At 42.7% G+C, this 16,557-nt stretch overlaps 1 protein-coding gene across 1 annotated transcript in view; it reads right to left on the bottom strand.

The window, feature by feature from the left end:
- MYRFL (myelin regulatory factor like) overlaps positions 1-16,557 on the bottom strand; it is a 57,391-nt gene that overhangs the window by 15,265 nt on the left and 25,569 nt on the right. Inside the window, exons 9-12 of the mRNA XM_029597195.1 lie at positions 14,435-14,543; positions 12,316-12,425; positions 7,595-7,758; positions 5,220-5,283 (exon numbers count right to left, since the gene is read on the bottom strand). Coding sequence (XP_029453055.1) covers positions 5,220-5,283; positions 7,595-7,758; positions 12,316-12,425; positions 14,435-14,543 — 447 coding nt within the window. The remainder of the gene's footprint in view (positions 1-5,219; positions 5,284-7,594; positions 7,759-12,315; positions 12,426-14,434; positions 14,544-16,557) is intronic.

The following is a 16,557-nucleotide window of genomic DNA, read 5'->3' on the forward strand; positions in this document are numbered from 1 at the left end:
ATTAATTCTGAATAGTTTACAGGTGTAAGCTGCTGCTGTTCACTAACCTGTTCTCTTTTTTTATTTTTTTTTTCAGTATGTCATTCAGAGCTGGGGCCAAGTCATGAATCTCCCCTTTCTCTCTTCACACACTCATTTCTTCAGCTTTAACAACTGCATCTACACCATGATGGCAATTCCAGCTTTCTACCTCTGACCCCCCCGCCCTGCCCTCTATCCGGACCCAGGTCACTGACTGCCCCTTGCCATATTCTGCAAGAGGTTCCATCTCCGTCATCTCAGACTCAGACGCTCATCTTTCTCACTACTTCCATATCTCACTTCTGCCCACAAGCCCCCTGGTCCCTCTCTCCCCAAGTCACCGTCAACTCTTCTCTCTCCTTCCACGTTCACATGCCCTGACCTAATCTCATTGCCTCTTCTTCTAAGACCTGCCCCCTTCCTCCGAGTCTCTTCCTCGTTCAATCCCTTCAGCCTTGTCCTCATCATTCATTACTGCCCCGCCTGTCTTTTATTTGGCCTCTCTCTTGGCCACGTTTCTTCCATATCCAACCCTGTGGCTCTCTCCAAGCCTTCTGGGCTCGCTTCACTGACTCCTGTTTTCCCTTTAACTGAATTCATGTGCTTCCCTTCGAGGCACTACTCTCCAGCACCTTGCCCTATACTATCATTCTGCGTGCTGATGGCACTTTATAAATAATCCAAAGGAAAACGAACCACCTTGAATGATAGCCCGAAATTCAAGCAGCGCAACCTATACAATTCAGGGAGAACGAGCAGATTCTTCTTCTGTAATCAATACTTGGTTGTTGGGTTATTAGTCTGAATTCTCAAGAAATCCAGTGTTTATGATTCATAATTCATTCACTTATGGCCTGATTTATAAAAAATAGTTTTAATCCCACAGCATGTTGACTTTGTTACGTAAAAACGCATCAACAAAACTGCGGAGAGAACACTGTTTAGGAGAAGCAAGTGAGTGAGAAGCAAGGAAACCAGGGCGCAAATCCACTTCCCCCACTGATGCTGCTTGTGATCTCGGGCAAGTCACTTTGTTTCCCATTGCCTCATGCCCGTACCTAGACTGGGGCAGACTCTTATTGTACCTGAATTACTGGTAATGCTGTAAATCACCCTGTGCATTATTTGGAATGGGAGGCTACAAATCCAAAATTATTATTAATTTCCTGGAGGCGGTCTGCGGCATGTTAACGGCGGCATAGACCCGGAAGGCTTTTAGGAACCCCTTTCTAACGACAGCTCTTATAATCAGATGGTCATTTAAAGTACTGTCAGAAGTATTTAACTTTCCCAGCCATGACACGTCATTCCTAACACAGAATTCCATAATTATGCTAGCATGAAGAAATAAAGGATGCACTCATTTTAAAATTTATTTCAGTAGTAATCACATTCGTTTATCTACATACAATGTGTACAGCTGGAGCTCAGATCAAGATGCACTGCTGTATGCACACTTTGCTTTTTGGTTTTCTTTTAGGGACGGATCGAGACATCTTGGAGCCTTCTCCACACGGGAGCCATATAAGGCAGTAATTCAGATACAGTCTGCCCATGTCTGCATGCACGCTTTGTAAATGATCTCTCTCCTCAGTCGGACATGCATTGTCTGCTCGGCGTTCGTCAGCAGTAAATCACAAAACAGAGCATCAGGGCTTCACTGCATGGATGTGGAGCAGATGGCCGGCTACACATCTGAGCAGAAATTCACTTTTCAGTCATGAAGAGGGTGTATGGCATCTCTCGTTTGCAGCAGATGTGGTAACACATTACTCTATTAATAGAGTTCACACCCACTACAGCAGATGATCTGACTGGAGTTGGGATATCTTGCTCTTCAAAGGAGGATACTTAATATTCTCCATTAGAAAACATATCGTACTAGTTAACAGAGTACGCTCACATAGGTAGAAAGACAATCGATTTTCTTATTATGGTTTCTTTTTCTGTGTCTCCTGAAGAGCCTGATTTAGTATGCATTCCCCCCCCCCCCCACACACACACACATAGACACAAAATCAGAATTCTTACTGCTTGGATCATTCTATATGGCTGACGATCTCAGCAGTCTACAACCAAATCCAATATATGAAAGTCAACAAGCAGAGGTAAGGAACGTGCAAGAGAAACGCTGAAGTTTGTCCACTGGTTGGGAACTGACAAGGAAATCCCTCTTAGGCCTCCACAGGCATGGTTACTGGCCGCTGAAACATTTTCTGAGCTCAGTGCGCACTAAAGGGTCAATTTTGAAATGGTTTAGATGCTAACTTTGGAGTCTTATCTACTAAGCGTTATTCCTGTAGACACAGAATGGGGAGAAAGCTTTTAATACATCAGGCCCCCGGGAATTTGGCGCCCTTTGAAAATTAACAAGGGGTGATCGGCTATGGGGCAGAGTTAGGGTAGGGCTCGTAGTGTTCCCTGGAGCAAGTCCATATTAAAGACGGATACAATAACCAAGGGAAGACATAACCAATGAATGAACCCCAGCCTCTAAGTCAGTTTCATCTAAATACAGCCAAACTCTTCGAACCATGTGAAGTTTAAAAAAGGCATTCTTCATGATTTCATTAATGTGAGGATGGAGAGATAACGATGAATCCATCACGACTCCTAAATTACAGGTCTTATTGATTATAGGACATCCCAGATTACACTATTATCAGGGACAGCATCTGAAGGGTATCCAGCCCAGTATAAAATCTCAGTTTCCCCATAATTCAAAGACAACTTATAACGTTCTAGCAGCCAAGCGAGTTGCAGTGTTGCTAAAGCTTGCAAAAATGAACCTTTAATTGGGACATAAAACAATGTCATCAGCAAAAACACAACAGTCTACATCAAGACTAGAAAGGACTCTGCAGATGGGCATGATGTACGCATTAAACAGAGATGCCAACAGCGCAGAGCACAGAGGGACTCCAGACTTAACTTCAAATGGATCAGAGTTGGAATTACAACCTGCAATTTTTTGAGTTCGTCCATTCAAAAATGAAGCAAACCAATTGTGGACAGTACTAGAGATTCCTATCCCTTTTAAACTCATCAATAATAAGTTATGGTCCACCATATCAAAGGCGGCCGTAAGGTCCAATAGGACCAAAAATATCAAATTCCCTGCAAAATCAATCAAATAATGATGGAGGCAGGGTGTCTATATTATGTCCAGCATGAAACTCATACTGGTGTAGATTCAAGGACTAAGTTATTATCCAAGAAAACTTGGAATTGTTTGAGAACAACCTTCTCAAGGTATTTTAACGATGAATGGTAAATTAGAAACAGGCCAATAATTATTTAAGCGTAACACATCCAAGTTTGGTGTATTTAGAACAGGTCTTAGCACTGCGGTTTTTAGCAATTCTGGAACAAGACCAGACCTCAATGAGAAATTAACCAAGGTTTTAATAAGATGCATAAGAGCATTCATTTATTGGGCAGAGATTAGGTTTTATATTCTCAATAATCTCAGAAATCTCAACAGTAACCTCAGTAAAGTGATTCCCAAATCATTATGCAACTAGATTCTTTGGATTCATTGCCACGGATAATGGGGTCACCAGAGAACTTTGCAGCACTCAGCTACAGAGGCATATTGGAATGATAAATTATAGGTTAGTAGTAGCAGATCTGCACTTTCATGAGTTCATCATCTTGGTCGAGTGGATGGCAGTACACTCCCCCTGCTATACTCCTCCTCCCTGTCGCACATGGAGATTCCAGAGAGCAGCTGGGCTCCAGCTGCTCTCTGGAACCTGACTTGACACTTTTTGAATCTTTAATACATGTTAAGCTAAGGCACAGAGAGTGCATCTTTTGATATTGTTGATCACAAGTTGCTGATGAAATGCCTGATTGATCTAGGACTGAGGAGGATCTTCACTTAATTGGTTTGCATCTTTTCTAACAGGTCATATTATAGTCCGTTGCCTGTAACTCCTCATCATCTCAGTCTCAGCTCAGTGGAGTCTGGGTTTTTAGGTGCGTGAACAGCAGGCCTAAATTTCAATGCCTCAGTTTCAGGAATCTAAGATTAGGCCCCTATTTTCAATCCAAAAGTCGAACCCTTAGGTTCAGCTAAAATTCCCTAACTTTAGGGAACTAAAATAGAGGGATTTACATCAGCTGCTCAGATGTTTTTAAATATTGTTCTCACAGGATGATCGGTCCACCAGGGGTTTCACGGTAGGGGCTGCCCGCAATGACGTGTGAGCTTGGATGCCAGCAGGAGCTGGGATCTGATGTGCCACTTTACACACTGGGCTGCTGGCAGGCAGTGTGTGGAAGATCCGCTTGCTACCGCACTATCAATGGGGCCAGGAGGACGCTCTGCCACTCTTTTTTTCTTACTGCGAGGGGAAAGAAGAATCTTTAAAAACAGACTGTGGAGCGCAGTTGTGGAGGGTACATTTGTACTGTGCCATTCTGAAAAACTGCACTCAGCAAGTACTAACACTCTCTCTCTCTCTATTGTTTATAACTGCATTGCTAATTTGTTAATGCCTGCAGTTTCCCTGCACTCTAAGGACGATTGTGTTTGAGTAAAGTATCACAAATAACCTCACCTGATTGATTCGTGTGTGTGTGTGATGTCACTGAGATGTCACTTGTGATGTCACTGTGATGTCACTTGTGACATCACAGTGACATCATAGGCAATATTAACCAGTCAGAGACAGCAAACATGAGGTCATTTGTTATTTTCTCACCAACATGGCTGCTTCAAGGAATTAGGGGCACATGTGTTTTATTTTAATGTATATATTTTTAGCTCACGCCATTCTTATCAGTAGCTCAAGGCAAATTATATTCACGTAGAGTAGGCATTTCCCTATCCCTGGAGGACTTACAACCAAAGGTTGTACCCGAGGCAATGAAGGGTGACACGATTTGCCCAAGGTCACAAGAAGCATAGACGGTATTGGAACCCTGGCTTCCCCGGTTCTCAGTCGGCTGCTCTAACCGCTAGGCTACGCCTCCATTCCACGTGTTGAAAGTACTCGAGGAAAAGTCAGTAAAATGTAGGAACGGCGCGCTGTAAAATGTTGAGGAGTGAATAGAAGGCAGCTGGAACTGGATGCATCACGGACCCTGGCTGCTGTCGTACATACGAGTCTCATACAAGGGCTGACCGAGGACCAGGAAAGCCATGCACAGTGACATCAAGTAAGGAATAGATTGGCACGAATTTCACTGACCTTTCTGGGGTTTACTGGAAGCGGTTTCTTTTGGCGTGGAACACTGGTGACACAAGTATATTTACTGTAAAAATAAAAACAGGCTGTAAAAATTATCCTAGTTCTACCATCAACTCACAAAGGGACAGGGGCTCAGGCAAGATTTCACTGACCAGCCCAGTGGACTTGCAGTTATAGCTGGGTGGCAAATGAATAAAGTTGGGTTTGTTTTATTAATGGGGGCAATAAAGAACTAAATTTCCATTGGTAAAGCACAGTTTTACCCCTGAAAACGGGCTGCTTGGTTCTTGCCCACCCTCTATGCAGATAAAACTCTGCCTATGTCAACAGCATGTAGGTGGTGTTCCCGGAGTGGGGATCTGGTCTGGGGAGATAACCAGGCACCTATAAACACTGCGCGTGCATAAAATAGCACACACACGAATATAAGCTATTTTTACAACCTCAAGGTATGATTATATACAATATAAGGGTGTAGCAAAAATTCCCGACAAATACAAACAACAATATAATCACAAAAAGGAATCACAAACTTAAAATGTAAAGTTTTCTCAAATATGTTACATTTTTATTTTTTAACCACATTTCATACTTTTATATAGAACACAAGAGCTACATCAAAAATTTACAATCACAATCAAGTAACTTTTCAAAGGGCTACATGCGTAAAACCAGGGTTTACGCGCATGGCCGGGCCTTGCATGCACAGCGCGCGTTTTACAACAGGCCCGGCCACGTGCGTAAAGCCCGGTACACGCAGAGGCCGAGGGAAATAGGGCGGCCAGGGGGTGTGGCATGGGCAGGGCGGGACAGAGCCATTAGCCGCAGTCCTGGGGAAGCGCGGGCCGGCAGCCTGCCGGTGTGCGCAGATTACGTCTGCTCCAGAGGAACAGTAAGTAACAAAATAAAAAAAATTAGGGATAGGTAGGGTTAGGTTAGGGGTCAGGGAGGAGAGGGGAAGAGGTAGGAAGGGTAGGGTTAGGGATAGGAAGACTGGGAGGGACCTGGGGGAGGCCTGATTGCGCACCAGGCGTAGATTATAAAATCCCTCCCCCTGTGCACGTGAGTCGCGGGACGCCCGCACGGATTTTAAAATCCGGTGCGCATGGGCACGCAGCCATCGGATTTTATAACATGCACGCGCCGGCGTGCACATGTTATAAAATTGGTGCGGCCATGTGCGCGCCAGGAACCGCGCACATGGACACGCACGCGGACTTTTTAAAATCGACCCCAATATCATTTTAAACATCACAGTATTTTGTTTTATCCATACACATAAAATATAATATTTTAAAATATACACACCACTCTCACATCACCACACACATACACACACACTCTCCCTATCCCCACTCTCAAATCCCCACACACAAACACACACTCCCTATCCCCGCTCTCACATCACCACACACACATACACACTCCCTATCCCTGCTCTCACAACATCACACTCATACATACGCTCCCTATCTCCGCTCTCACATCATCGTACACATACATACACTCCCTATTTCCGGTCTCACATCTCTGCACACATACATACACTCCTTAATATTTAGTGAAGCTATTGTGGTGTGAGACAATTCCTTTGTGTAACATTCTGTGCAGTAATTGAGAGTTGTCAATTACTTTTAAAGAGTGGGGATAAGGAATGTATGTATGTGTGTGGCGATGTGAGAGCGGTGATAGATAGTGTGTCTGCGGTGATGTGAGAGTGGGATATATGTTTTAAAATATTGTATTTCACGTGATATAGATAAAATAAAATACTGTGATGTTTAAAATCATATTGTGTATGTAAATTGTTAATGTCTCTCTTGTGTTCTATATAAACGTATGAAATGTGGAAAAAAAAAGTTACATATTTGAGAAATACTGTATATTTGATATTTTTTATTCTTTTTTGTGATTATATTATTATTTTAAAATCCTCAACATACTCGCATAAATCAGGATGTGTGAGTAAATTTACAGGCCAGGGGCATTCCGGGGAGGACCAACATTTACGTGAGTAAGTTACTATTTTATAAGTAATTTACGAATGTAAATGTGGTGTAGAGTTACTCCTGCTCAATATCAGGAATAAGTTGATCATCAACTTCTTAAAAATAAAAAAAATGACTGAGGTGTGGGGGGATCTGGGTGAAATGGGCGAACTTCAGTCTGAAGAACCAGGAGGGTTTTCACAAGCTGCAGACTACACGCAGCGCAAGCGTTAAATTTCCTGCACGGAATACATATGTGCAAAAGCAGCAGTATGTGAAAACTCTTAGTTAGATAGTGCTACAGGAATTTTGCCTGGTGCTTAAATCTACTTTAATGTGGCATATAGCCAGCACAAAAGAATAAACCATCAGGTCCAGGTGCTATACCTGCATACACTCCTTTCACTTGAGAAGGATTTTAAGCTGTTCATCCTTTTCAGCTTGGCAAGTTTTCGGTTCCACAACTCCAGTTCTTCTATTCTTTCTTCTAGGTTATTTGTCAGTTTGCAAAGCTGTTTAACCGCACCCACGTTCTCCATAAATATTTGATCCTAAGTTGGAGAGAAACATATTAATGACCAAGATACAACAGTTAAAAGGGGAGATGAGTGGCTCAGATGACCATCAAAAAAGAACCAACGAGCATAAAATGTCAAAGTAATTTAAAACAAATTCTGGCAGGTTTCTGGAGCACTATTCTTCTTGATGTTTCTGCATGATCAAAAGGAGTTTCCACAAATAATATATTCCCAACAAGTAGCAGGGCAACATAACCCAGGGGCTCAATAGATCCTTGGAGATAGGAGTGGTGCTGCAAGATTGGAAAAGGGTGGTTGTGGTCCTGCCTCACCAAAGTGGAAGCAAAAAAAGAGGCTGGAAACTACTGGCTGGTTAATCTTACCTCGGTGATGGGAAAATTAATGGAGATTACTACGGCTATTAGACTCTATACCGTGAGTCCGATTTCCCTTGAACTGAAGAAACGGTATGCAACTCTGGAAATAGAGGAGGAGAAACCATCCCATGGTGAGGAGAACCAAAAAATGTAAACCCCAATGCTACAGATACAACAACCAATGAACCTAGAAGGCATAGTGTAGTGATGGTTGGAGACTCATTTCTAAGGGACATGGAAGCATCCATCTGCCAACCAAACATGTTGCCCTGAGAAGCATGCTGTCTGCCGGTGCCAAAATCCAAGACATTATAGAGAGATTGTTGAAAATCCTCAAACCTACTAACCACTATCCGATGCTGCTCATCAATGTTGGCACGAATGGTACTGATAGGTACCACACAGATTGTATCAAAAGTGACTTTATGGCTCTGGGAGAGAAGGTGAACAGATAGGTACATTGGTGGTATTCTCCTCTATCCTCCCAGTGAAGGATAAAGACCCAGGTAACGCACGTTCTGGAGATAAATGAATGGCTGCATAGATTTTTATTTATTTAGGTGTTTTATATACTGTCATTCCAAAAGAAGAGCACAACAGATTACAAAGTCAGTTTTAGAATTCTTGGTCAGCATTCACACTCTAGGTCAACACAACAGCAAAATCATATTCTCGTTCATATCCATACATATTCTAGGTTAACGCATTAGCAATATATAATCTAGTACAAACTCGTGCATTTTCTAGATTCACACAACAGCAACTACAGTTTCTGATTCTAATAACTATACATTTTACATTGTTTGGTCCTTATTTCTCGCTCTGTAAACTTAGTCTCTGGTATTGACATTGCAGTTATCAGCATTTTGGAATTTTACGCTAAATCGTATGTATTTCCAAAGAGCCGTTTTTAGCTCATGCTTGAAACTCTTTATATCTGTTATTTGATGTAATGACTCTGGAAGACAGTTCCATAACTTGTGGCCTGCTATTGAGAACATTTGTTCTCTTATTTGCGTTTGGTGTGTGTTTCAAATAGATGGCACTTTAGAATTCCTTTGTTTTGTGATCTTAAGGTTCTCTGTGGTGTGTAATGTTGAAGTGATGCTCCTAATAAGCATGGGTTGTTGATGATATTGAAAATTAGAGTAAATAACGTTATAATGAATTCTGGATTGTACAGGAAGCCAATGCAGTGCTATCAGAGAGTGATGTGGTCAGATTTCCTTGTTCCTAGTGAGAGTCTAGCAGAGGCATTTTGAAGTAATTGTAGTGGTTTTAGAAGTCCTGAGGGTAGGCCTAGTAATAGGGAGTTGCAGTAGTCTAAATTTGAAAATATCAGTGTTTGTAGGACAGTGTGGAAATCCTGTGTTGTTAGTAGAGGTTTCAGCCGATGTAATACTCTCAGCCTGGAGTATCCTGTTTTGATTAATTTGCTTGTATACTTTTTCATAGTAAAGTTCTCATCGACTGTATCCCTAGGTCCCGTACTTGATCTGAGGGTGTAATGTTAATGACTCCTAGGTCTAGGGTTGGAGGTTTGATTATCGTGTTATCTCTCCTTAACCACACAATTTCAGTTTTTTTGGGGTTTACAGTTAGTTTCAGTTGACAAAGTTTTTGTTGTTTAGCCTTCATGTGTGTGGCCAGACACAATGTTGTTTTTTTCCAATGATTTGTCGAAAGAGATGTAGAATTGTATGTCGTCTGCATATAGGAAGAATTTGATTGGAAGATTTGCTAGTAATGAGCATATAGGCAGCAAACAGATGTTAAATAGAATGGCCAAGAGCGCTGATCCTTGTGGGACACCTATATCAATTAGGAAGTTGTCAGAAATTTGATTGTCCAGTTTGACTTGGAATGTTCTAGCTTTTAGGAAGGAGGAGAACCATCTGTTAACCTTTCCACCTATTCCGATTTCTCTCAGCAGGTGACATAGCAGAGTGTGGTCAACTGTGTCGAATGCTGCTGTTAGATCAGTTAGTAGCAGGATATAAGATTCATTGTTGTCAAACCCCTGTACTACAGGGTCGGCTAAGGAAGTAAGTAGGGTTTCTGTCAAGCAATTCTTTTCTGAATCTGAATTGGTTTAGATACAGTATATTATTGTCTTCTAGGCAGTTCTCTAGTTGTGATAGCACTGCTTTTTCAAGGACTTTAGCAATGAAAGGAAGGTTGGAAATTTGTCGGTAATTTTCCCAGTCATCGATTCTGCCAGTTTTATTTTTTAGGATTAGAAAACAGAATTTACATTCAGACAGCATCCAACAAGGCATTGATCTGTGCACTCTGGGTAAACAAGCATGGGGGTAACTTGCTTGATGCGACGGTTACTACCCTTAACCATTAAGTCTTATGCTCACCTTTGATGCAATTCCTACATTACTCTCTGCATCAATGGCAGGGGATGGCAGGAAATGTGAATCAAACAGTTACCAACAAGGGCCCTGAACTTGGTGGTCAGTGAAACAGCTAAGTAAGGGAAAATAAGTGTGGGAGCTTGCTGGGCAGACTGGATGGGCCGATTGGTCTTTTTCTGCCGTCATTTCTGTTTCTATGTTAGTTTAATCACAGCACTGAAAGACGTAGGAGGTGAGAACTGAGGGCCTAAATATGTATACCGTAGAGGAGAGGATAGACAGGGGGATATGATTAGGACTTTTGAATCCCTGAAGGGTATTAACAATGTGCAAGAATCAAACTTTTTCCGATGGACAAGAAGTTCTAGAATTAGGGGTCATGATATGAAACTCCAAGGGGATAGGACTCAGAAATGTCTGGAAATATGTTTTCCCGGATAGGTTGGTGGATGCATGGAATGCCCTCCCGGAAGATAAGAACGGTAACAGATTTCAAAAGGGCGTGGGATAAACACAGAGAAAGACTAATGGAGAGAGGATAGAAAGGAAGAAATGGGGGTAACCAGTGGTAACTTCTGAAGTGACATTTCTGCATGGAGCAAGGTGTTTAGGGTGATTACAGCTGGGCAGAGTGCATGGACCATGCCGATCTTTATCTGCCATCATTTCCTCTGTTACTATGGGGCCTCAGCCAGATCTGGGTTTTGGAACAGCTGCAATGAATATGCAAATGTATTTGCACACATAGGGTCCTCGGACAAGGCTAATTCATGTAGCTTGATTACCCCTGAAGACCAGACCTGTTGGTGGCTCTCAAGGAATGAAACTGAGAATGGCCGACACAGAGCCATTTCCAAACACTAAAACTATCTTCTAGCACACAGACAACAAGTTTTCTTTAGTTTTTGCCTCCATATCGTCTTTATATCTATGGGGGGGGGTTCCAGGCTCCCAGGTTTATCTCTGATGCTTTTCCATATGCAGCAGTACCCACCCTCCTCTCTCGGTCTCATGTCCCATCATGCAGAGGGAAGCTGGGAAAATCAGAGCGACGCACAGGCAAACAGTTAAAGTGGATCCTCCAAAACGGACTATGACATCAAGGGTCTATGGATTCTGTAAGTTACGAAAGAGCACGCGTTGGCTTTGCTGCTCAGCCAGAGCGAGAGTAGATTACTGCAGGCTGTGGTCAAACCTGATCAAATTCAAGCAAGCGTCAAGCCGATCGTTCACAGAGACGATAGCCAAAGTGACGATGGCATCACATTTTTCTTGTAGACAGTTTCATAAACTTGATTTACAGTGAAGAAATATCTCCAACTTAGGAGGCACAGCATTTACTCCCCTCCAAAGAAAAATATGTTACTGTCATTCACTCTGTCGTCCCTTAAGGCCAACATTTTCCCAGTATAAACGCTACAAGACCATCTTTCTCCATTAACTACATGACAGAAAGAGGGATGTAAGAAAAGATTAGATGATGCTTATGTCTGCTGCACATTCCTGTGCTCAGTTACGTAACATAACCCCACTGCAGAGTAAGTACAAGAGGACCCACGTCATCTCCTGCGAGACTGGCAGCACGGCTCCCGTGCAGGTGCTGCCTTTGCCAGAGAGAATCTTCCGCGAGGATCTCAGTGATTATAATCTGAGGAAGGGATAGACGAAGACCACAACCAAACGCTGGAAATTGTTGGTTTTTTTTCCTCTGCAATCTCGCTGACCCTAGAGGAGGAGGAGAATTCTGGCCCCGGTCAGAGCGACGGTGACATAGGAACACGTCTTCTTAGAGTCAACGCAAGCCCTTTGTCGGAGCCCAAACCCTCTGCGAAACGATATTTACAACCCACCTTGTCGAGCAGGAGGAAGTTTTCTATCCTTTCTCCATTGTCACAGGTAACGTTCCCGGCTTCCTTTACAGCTTGTGGTAGGACTTCTCTCACCTCCTGGGCAATCATCCCTGTGTGCAAGTCAAGGTGGAAAGTCAAGGTGAAACGTGCGGAACCTGGTCTGCTTCCATCCAGGTGTAGTGGAAGGAAAGAAAAAAATAAAAGGCTACTTTACTCATTCTTAATATTTAACACTGATTGACAACCAGTGAGCACGGAGAGGAAGAAAGCCAAAGGAAGAGAGAGAAAATGTTTCAAGGGCAGAAGAAAATAAATATCCTGGGCTTTTTTTCAGTAATCCTGCTGGCAAGCTTTGACGGGAGAAACACCTTCTCAGCCTCCTGTGCCATCAGGGAAGTTTTATACCATTCCTTTTACACTGTTTTTCTGAGATATCCTAAAAGGGTAGCAACGGTAACATGGAATAGACTTAAGTTTTTGGGTACTTGCCAGGTTCTTGTGGCCTGGATTGGCCACTCTTGGAAACAGGATGCTGGGCTTGATGGACCCTTGGTCTGACCCAGTATGGCATTTTCTTATGTTCTTATGACTGCAGCTCGCTGATCAGAGATTTCTACTTTAGTTTCCTTTGTTGTGTTTGATAACACTGCCTTCCAGCTAAATAAGCAACATTTACATATCCACATTTTTCAAAAACAGAAACGAACATTTATACTCAGCACTGCCTTTAAAAAAATATCAAAATAGGGAAATCTCTACATTACCTGAATGTAATCCGCTGGGAAGTGTCATGAAAAGTGGAATATAAATAATTTTTAAAAATGCAGTCCGAGCAAATCAACAGCTTAGCGCAATAAGAACATAGAATTGCAATACTGGGTCAGACCAAGGGACCCTTCAAGCACAGCATCCTGTTTCCAATAATGGTCAGGTATGAGTCACAAGTACCTGGCAGGATATCAAATAGTAAATTGATCTCATGCTGTTAACACATAGGGGTAAGCAGTGACTTTCCCCAAGTCAGTCGGGTTACTGATGTGTCCAAACCTTTTTAAATCCAAATGAATTCCAGAGCTCAATTGCACATTATGTGAAAAAAAATATTTTCTCTGATTTGTTTTAAATGTGCTACTTACTAACTTCATGGAGCATCTCCTAGTCTTTTTACTTTTTCAAAAGAGTAAACAACCGATGAATGAAGGGAAACTAGAGTGAGTTAAGAGTGCAAACACAATAGCAATATCATAATAGAAGCCTCAGATATATAACAGCCCAGCTAATTCACTCGTAGATGAGAGGGCATTATGATAAACTAAAAAATACGTACACAATAACTGTGACATCGATGGTTTTCCACCTGGCAATTAAAAGCCTGTCTGAATAACCAGATCTTAACCACTTTCCTGAATTTACTTAAAGGAGAGAAACAAATTATGAACTCTTTACTTCTGTTTTTTTTCCCTCTTCTTTTGTACTTCCAGCTCTTTCAGAACCAGGGCTGAGAGTGCCGGGAGCCTTCATTCGTCCCTTTCTTTTATACCCCCTCCCAGGGTGCCTTCCGCAACCTTGCGATCATGGGCCCTGAATCCGGCCTCCGGGTCTCACGCCCGAGCATTGACCTCCAGCCCCTTTCATGGCTCCCTTCCCCTCCCCCCTTGGAGAGTCTGCCAACGCTGCTTCCACGGCATCCCCAGCCCCAGGCTGACCCAGGGAATGGCCCGACTCAGGGACCGGACCAACTATTTAATTCTTTGATTCAGTAACGTAACTACTGCCCAAATATTCTGCCAACAGAATAGAGAAGCGAGACAAGGCCAGCCATTATACACTGAATACCTTGTAAGGACAGAAAACACAGGGCATTAAGATCCTGCCCCTGTTCCTCCCACCCACCTCTCATGTTTGCTGTATTTCCCACAGTGAATTTAAAGCTTTCTGGGATATATTTGTATGCAAGAAGCGATATATAATTTTATTGCATTGTGCATCACGCCCTCGGCATCTCAAGCTGAGATGTCAGGGGACTATTAATCACCACGATGCTGCAGACCTAAATAGGAAAAACAAGTTTTAAATAATAAAAAAAAAATTGGATAAAACGGCTATTTGCTGTACATACCTGTTTCATGAGTACTCTCTATTCCCATTGCAGAGGCAAACTCGGGCTTGTAGTCGTATTGCACCAGTCTCATTTGTGCTATTCTCTTCAGCAGCTCGGTTGTGTCAACCTAGAGGCGGAAAGAGCCGAGTTCAGGGTGAGAAAATTCAGAGCGAGAATCGGGTCAAGGGATTTTAAAAGCACTTTGGCAACCCTTGCGTGCCTGGTGAAAAGGAGATAAATAGGCAGATAGTTTGCTGTACATGACAGATGCTAGGAATACATCCAGGACTGAAAAAGTCCTTCCTGTCACCAGAAAGAAAAAAAAAAAAAAAAGACTCATTCAACATAAAGCAAAATAAATATTTTGGGGTCCATAGTCACCTGCTTAGCCAGAAACACCGGGCAACAATGAAAGTGTTACTGACCTAAAAAGGTCCTACTCCGTAGTATCTTGATGTGCTGAACACGAATATGACCATGAAAAGTTTTTATTGGCTCTCGTTTTGAAGATATTTAATACAGTTCACTTTCTATGTTTAGTCGTGTAAATTTATCAAGTAGGACTGTAAATAAGCCTAGAATGATGTAATATTGCATAATACCATCATGCACACATCATCCAGAGTTTATTACATCATTTTCTGATGCAATGCAGTTCTACTGCCATGCTGCTGCTGAGTAAGCTGACGTCAGCAGTGTACTATATGAAGCCCAGTCAGAAAGGGTGAGCATTTGAAATATTCATGCTGGCTGACTACTGCTGGACACTCCGCAGAGATGCTCCCGAACTGGTGTACAAGAGACAAGCAAAGAAATCTAAGACGTAGCCCATGACTTCATTTTTCAAACGGTATTAACCGTAGGTCTCCTACTATTGGCATACAATTCAAGATGTAATTATATTATTGCATATTACAAAAAAACTAGAGCCAATTTTGCATTTTCACAGTCACATTCGTGTTTAGCACAAGGAAATGTCTAAGATTTGACTAATTTCATTTCCGTAACATGACTTTTGTGAAAATTTGTTGCCCAGTGATATTCAGCGGTGTGGCGGTGCCACTGAATATGCCTGGCTGGATTTAGACCTACCTGCAGCGCGGCCAGAGTTAGCGGGTTATGTTCGCCGGCTAACTCCGGTCCTCCCCGGAACGCCTACCACCTGCCCCCAGGAACTGCCCTGACATGTCCAGCTAAATTCTAGCCGGAGAAGTCGCAGAATATCGCTTTTAGTTATTCATCTAAACGGCTTTTGAATATCTACCCCTCGTGTCTGCTCTCACGCCGAGTTGTGTTCCTGAATGGTAACAATGCAGTAGGGAAATGACTGGCTACCGAATTACACGGGAAAAGATTTACTTCCCAAATCTCCAAATGTAAGATTAGAAGTAAATGCCCCCTAAAATATGTTCTTTGCCTGGAGAAACGAGACCAGCGTTACTCTTTTGACTTCCGGAAGCCAAGTTGGTGCTCACAGGTTTGGCTTGAAGGATTGTAGCTTTTCCAAAAAGGAAAACTGTACCCAACTGTTGGGAGTCAGCCAGTCAAGAACCAGGAATCGCCGCTGACATTTCCTCACAATTTCAGAGCCAGCTAGCACCGCTATCCGTTTCACACGCAGCCAGGCCTGGAGCTGCTTCTTGATCTTCAGCAACCCCCTCTTCAAGTTTTTTAGCATTTCTATAGTCAGACCTACCCCTTTCCTAAGTTTTGCCAGCACTTAGGATTACCAGCTGATGCCATGTTTCCAGGACTGCCAGATCGAGTCCTGGGTTTGCCCCGCTGCACACGCGAACCTGTAGTTGTCTGGTTTTTTTTTAAAGAGCTACCTTGTCACGCAGGCGGCGAGGGGAAAACCAGGAGTGGATCGGCCTGTTCTGAAAAAAATGCAGCCGGGCTGGTGGCCCTGTCAGTGAAAACCCAGCAACTCACTTCTGCAACTTAACGCAGGATTGAGTCAAGGCATACATGAAAAAAACAACAAAAAACCCAACCCACAACCACTGCAGAGTGTGCAGAGTAATAATACCTTCCAGCAAACACCTTTCAGATTGTGCAAATGCCTCAGCACTGCTTTCACCTTTACTCAACAAAAGATGCATTCAAATAAAAGTTAACAGAAACAAGATCAACAGGAGATG

Source organism: Rhinatrema bivittatum, chromosome 4 (genome assembly GCF_901001135.1).
Source record: "Rhinatrema bivittatum chromosome 4, aRhiBiv1.1, whole genome shotgun sequence".
NCBI lineage: Eukaryota > Metazoa > Chordata > Amphibia > Gymnophiona > Rhinatrematidae > Rhinatrema > Rhinatrema bivittatum.